Genomic DNA, 5,964 nt, shown 5'->3' with positions numbered 1-5,964 from the left:
GGGGGGAGGGGACATATGTAATACTTTCAATAATAAAATTTTTTTAAAAAGTCACCTTGGTGTCCCCAAGAGATGTCCTTCTTTGCTTCTTTTCCCATCTCCATCATTGGATAAAGCTACCCCACCCAGCATCTATGACCAAAGCTGCCTGCCTTGGCACTGGCAGGAGTTCTTTGGGGGAACAAAGCGAAACCCAATTTCCTCTATGTGGCTGGCAGTCCCCTACCCTGGGGACAGGGGCTGGGTCCTAGTGCCCTCTCCATCAGCATGCCTCATGTGGGGCCTGGCACAGGGGAAAGCGTGTCCAGTGGTGACCGAGAGGCTGACAACCCACCAGCAAGGGCCACGGGAGCGTGGTGCCTCGGGCTGAATGGCAGGCCCAAGGATGTCTCCTTCTCCTCCTGTTTCCCATTTATCATGAAAGGGGATGACAGTGCTCTCCTGACTAAAAGCAAATTCTTGGTCTCCTCTTGAAGTTAAAAAAGCAAAAAAAAAAAAAAAGTAGCATTTGCCCCATCCATCCATGACTTCTTCAAAATAGGAAACTTTTCCCTTCTCCCCGCCACTGGTATCTGGACCTTGACTGCCCCCTTATTTCCTGGTGGATTTCTAACCGTCCAAAAGGGTTTGTGGGGCTTGGCTTCCTTCCTCTTTCTGGCCATGAAAGCTCCTCATTCCTGTCTTAATTGTAAGGGTCTAGTCATGCAAGGCATTGGTTTCCCTGTTGGAGGAGAAACCATCCTCATTGCTCTGCTCTCTTTCCTTCCAAGTGCCAGCCACCCTTTCCTCAGCACCTGCTTCCTAGGGAGAAGATGTGAGCTGATGGGAAAGAAGGGGCCAGAGCGTGTTCATTAGGACAACCAGTCTCTTTGTGAGCCCGACAGGCTCCCGGGTGCCTGAGCTCTCCTTCCCAGGGAAGAGTGGAGGGAGAGCCTATGGATCAAAGCTGCCTCCTTCTCCCAAAGAAAAAGCCTGCAGCCCTGACTGGTTTGGCTCAGTGGATAGAGCATCGGCCTGCGGACTGAAAGGTCCCAGGTTCGACTCCGGTCATGGGCATGTACCTTGGTTGCGGGCACAACCCCAGGGGGGGGGGGGGTGTAGGAGGCAGCTGATCGATGTTTCTCTCTCATCGATGTTTCTACCTCTCTATTGCTCTCCCTTCCTCTCTGTCGAAAATCAATAAAATATATTAAAAAAAAAAAAGAAAAAAGAAAAGAAAAAGCCTGCAAAGAACCAGCCACAGCAACATTCCTGGGTGACGCGGAAGGCAATGGGAGAAGCTGATCTGCAGGTTGGTGGGCACCCTCTCCAGCTCTCTCCCTCTCTCACTGGTTTTTTTCCCCCCTAACTCTGAGGGAGAGGATGCCTTACTGAACCCCAAGAAAGTCTTGTCTCTGTCTTCAGGTAGACCTTTCCCAGCCCCTGAGGAGCAGCTACTCCAATAGTCAAGGATTTTGATAGTTATTCAGAGACTAGAACAAAAACTCCACAGTGGGATGTGAAGAAAACAGACAGGGTAAAGGGGTGTGGAGGTACTTCCACCTAGTTTTTGCTCATTTGTAAGAACTTTAAAGCCAGAGGGGGAAGGTTACGCATTATAGACTGTAACACCTCTAACACATGTCATGTACAAGGCTGCAGTCCCCTGAGTTTCTTCCTACCCTGTTACATAACACACACAGATGTGCACACATCCATGCAGTCCATGGTGAGGGGCATAGGACCAACCGCAAGCTACAACTTCCCTGCTCTTCGAACTTCTGCCCATCAGGCAGCTGCTGGTTCTGCGGACCACGCATTCTAAGTCACTGATCATCACACAACTGCCCCCAACTTGCATCTTTGGAGCCCCCAACACATAAAGAGCAGCCTGGAGACCTGAACTCAGTAGATATAGAGGCCCTCACTGTCTGCTTCCAAGGGCACAGAACAAAGGTTATTAGGGGGCCCATGGCCAGGGTAAAGCTCCCTCTGGGGAACACATGCTTCTGTCCAGAGTTGGATGACCTCTACAGACCAGGCAGCAGCGTATCCCTGGGGCCAGTCATTAGGACGACTTTCCAAAGCAGCAGGTCACTTGTTTCCAAACCCAGGCTGGCCATCAAAAATGATAGCAGGAGTGTAAATAGCCCTAACCGGTTTGGCTCAGTGGATAGAGCGTTGGCCTGCAGACTGAAGGGTCCCAGGTTCGATTCCAGTCAAGGGCATGTACCTTGGTTGCGGGAACATCCCCAGTAGGGGGTGTGCAGGAGGCAGTTGATCAATGTTCTCTCTCTCATTGATGTTTCTATCTTTCTATTCCTCTCCCTTCCTCTCTGTAAAAAATCAATAAAATATAGCTTAAAAAAAAAGAGTGTAAATAGGTATTTTGCCTGGGAAGGGTAATTTGGCAATATTTCTTAAATTTGCAAAAGTAGGTGCCTTATAATATAGTGATTCTGTTTCTAGGAATTTAGTCTACAAATTTAGTTCACACACATGTGAAATGACACGTGAACCAGTTATTCACCGCAATACCATCTATTAGTAAAGATCGGGAGTAAACTAGATGTCCACCAGAAGCTTTTTTTTTTGTTTTGGTATGAAAGGGTCACAGATATAGAGTGTTAAGTTAAAATAAGCAAGGTGCAGAACAGTGGGTATGTTTTACTATTATTAGTATAGAAAAGAAAGAACAATTACCTACTCAAAAGATTAAATTAGAAAACAGACTAAAGTAGCAAAAGGAGGAACCTTTCACCCTGTTAGCAGCATAGCCTGGGGAAAGACTAGACTGAGAATTCAGAAGGAATGCTCCCCCCCACCCCAACAACCCCCACCTCCACACACAGACAGAAGAGGAGGAAGTGGGCTGCCAGGTGCTTCAGCATTGCCCTGCTGGCTCCTAAGGGCCTCCACTAACAGAGGCCTGAAATTCCTCTTCTCATGGTCTCCTATGGTGAACCGCCTCACCATTCCCCTAACTCAGGCACACTCATGTGGTTAGGGAAAACTTGTGTGTGTGTTTTAAATGTAAACATTTGTACACACTTCTTCAGAATAACAAGGCACCCCCTAAAGCAATGACATCCTTTAAAGCTGCTTGACTTCCTGGCACCCTCTTTCCCTTCCCCAGCCAATTCTATTGTCCTGGAAAAAAATTGCTGAATGGCATGTATTTGTTTTAGAGATTACTCTTTAAGAATCTCATGACACCCCTTTGAAATAACTGGCAACACTCTGGGGTGTTGCAAAACCCACTTGGGAGTGACCGCCTTGATGACCAGCAGGACGTCACAGCCAAGACTCAGGCCAAGTGGGGCATGACCTGGGGCAGGGGATGGGGCTGGGTCTCTTTACCTCCACTCGCTAGGCATTTCCATGGATCCCAAGGTCTGCTTGGAGTACTGCATGGGCATGGGAGGCATTTGCTTGGGAGCCACTGACAAACCCTGCTCATGGGTGAGCTGCTGGGTCCCTGGGAGATGAAACTGGTTCTTTTTCCTCAAGGATAATTTTAGGTCCTCACTTCCCCTCCAGTCTTTCAACCTCCCAACCCCTGGCTCAGCCTCCCAGAGGGATTGCTTAAACCAGTGACTATACAGTGTTCTTTTGAAATATAGAGCGGTTCAAAAGAGACATGCTAGGGCATGGCCCTGGAGGCATTTTCCATGATATTTTTCCCCTTTTTGTCTCTTTGTTTCAGGGGAGGAAGCCAGACAGCTCAAGGATCAGGTTCTGATAGGACTTCATTAAGGTATCATATCTTCCTGCCCTTGAACTTGAATCCAGGAGCTTATTTTCCAGTCTCATCTCCCCACACCCAATTTCAGAGGAACTGGCTTGGAGATTGGAATAGCTTGGCTGGCAGAACCAGCTCTAAGTCTGCGTGAGGGTAGGGGAAAGGAAGTAGGCTTTGGGCTTCCCCAGGTGAAGGGAACCTCTGATAAGAGGTATGAAGAGACTTGGAGCTGCATTACAATACCAGGCCTCCGGTTCCACACACTTGGAGATGCAACGCGTGAATTCCTCAATTCAACCTCTTCTAGTTTTTAATTAAAAGTTCATGAATAGCCCTAGTCGGTTAGCTCAGTGGATAGAGCGTCGGCCTGCGAACTAAAGGGTCCCAGGTTTGATTCATGCCAAGGGCACATGCCCAGGATGTAGGCTCGATCCCCAGTAGGGGTCGTGCAGAAGGCAGCCGGTCAATGATTCTCTGTCATCATTGATATTTCTATCTGTCTCCCCCTCTCTCTTCCTCTCTGAAATCAATAAATAAAAAAATAAAAAAAGTTCATGAATCTTCAAGGAAGTAGCGTGAACACTTTCCCATCGGGAGCGTGGTGATGGAAGATTTGTGGATAGTAGGGGGTGATGTGGATCAGCCTCAACCTCAAACCCATTCATTCACTTTTAACATGTCTTTTCAACAGAATTTTAAGAAAAAAGGGCCCATCTAGAAAATTTCAAGGTGGAAAGGGCAATGTGTAATGGGGAAATTGGAGAAATCGAAACTCTCAGCATCCCAGGCTACGGAGGCCAAATTGAAATTCAAATGAGCGGGCAATGATAAAGACTCCTGAGAAATGGCAAATTTCCCCAGTAGCTGAGGGGGTGGGAGGTGAGGGAGCCAGAACAGAAAGCGGGAGAGACAGGGAGGGTAAGGGAAATAGAAGGGAAAGGGGGCAAATCTCACTGAAATGGCCTCCTGGGAGGAGCGAGGATACTGGCTGCCCTCTATTACTTAACTTACAATATCTTAGAGGAGGGCTCCCGAGGAGCCGAGGGGCTACTGTGGACAGAAAGGGTTACCTTTTCCTCTGCCACGGTAAGCGGGGAGGCCAGGAAACCAGTGCTGACCGGTGCTGTGCTGAGTGTGGAACTGGTGATGGCAGGAGTGGGCACATCGTGGCAGAGAATTCAGGGCCTCCGTGCTCCGGATTTGGCTAAAGGAAAAGTCGGGCTTCCACCTCGTTTCCCTCCCTACCCTCCAAGTCCCCTCCAGACGCCGAGTGTTGAGACTATTGGCCGCTGCCCCTTTAAGAGCCGCCACTCCCCCCACCCCCCAGCGGTGGCACCAAGTGTGGGGGTGTGTGGGGGGGCTGAGCTTTCTCTCCCAGTCAACCAGGGAAGATGGCCCAGGCCAAGGAGATCTCTCCCACGCCCCACTCCCCCCTCCCCTGAGTCGCGTGAGCTGGGAGCCCCCTTACCTCTTTCCCTCCCGCCCCACGCGCGACGTGGGAATGGCTCCGCGGCCTGACGCGAACAGCTCTCTGGCCTCGTGGCCAGATGCCCCCACCCTGGCGCCCAATTCTGCCAACACGAGTGGGCTGTCAGGGGTGCCGTGGGCAGCGGCGTTGGCGGGGGCGCTGTTGGCGCTGGCGGTGCTGGCCACCGTGGGAGGCAACCTGTTGGTCATCGTGGCCATCGCCCGGACGCCGAGGCTCCAGACCATAACCAACGTGTTCGTGACTTCTCTGGCCGCAGCCGACCTGGTCGTGGGACTCCTGGTAGTACCGCCGGGGGCCACCTTGGCGCTGACCGGCCACTGGCCCCTGGGCGCCACCGGTTGCGAGCTGTGGACCTCGGTGGACGTGCTGTGCGTGACCGCCAGCATCGAAACCCTGTGCGCCCTGGCGGTGGACAGATACCTGGCCGTGACCAACCCGCTGCGCTACAGCGCGCTGGTCACCAAACGCCGCGCCCGCGCCGCCGTGGTGTTCGTGTGGGTCGTGTCCGCGGCGGTGTCCTTTGCGCCCATCATGAGCAAATGGTGGCGCGTGGGGGCCGACGCCGAGGCGCAGCGTTGCCACTCCAACCCGCGCTGCTGCGCCTTCGCCGCCAACATGACCTACACGCTGCTTTCCTCCTCCGTCTCCTTCTACCTTCCGTTGCTGGTGATGCTCTTCGTCTACGCACGAGTTTTCGTCGTGGCGACGCGCCAGCTGCACTTGCTGCGTCGGGAGCTGGGACGCTTCCCGCCAG

At 51.8% G+C, this 5,964-nt stretch overlaps 1 protein-coding gene across 1 annotated transcript in view; it reads left to right on the top strand.

Moving 5' to 3' along the window:
- Window positions 1–5,117: 5,117 nt before the first annotated feature.
- ADRB3 (adrenoceptor beta 3) overlaps window positions 5,118–5,964 on the top strand; it is an 8,963-nt gene continuing 8,116 nt past the window's right edge. Inside the window, exon 1 of the mRNA XM_005856507.2 lies at window positions 5,118–5,959. Within this exon, the coding sequence (XP_005856569.1) occupies window positions 5,223–5,959 (737 nt within the window). The 5' untranslated portion in view covers window positions 5,118–5,222. The remainder of the gene's footprint in view (window positions 5,960–5,964) is intronic.

Source organism: Myotis brandtii, unplaced genomic scaffold, assembly GCF_000412655.1.
Source record: "Myotis brandtii unplaced genomic scaffold, ASM41265v1 scaffold103, whole genome shotgun sequence".
Lineage (NCBI taxonomy): Eukaryota > Metazoa > Chordata > Mammalia > Chiroptera > Vespertilionidae > Myotis > Myotis brandtii.
The sequence above is the reverse complement of the archived record's forward strand: the minus strand, read 5'-3'. Positions and strand labels throughout refer to the sequence as shown.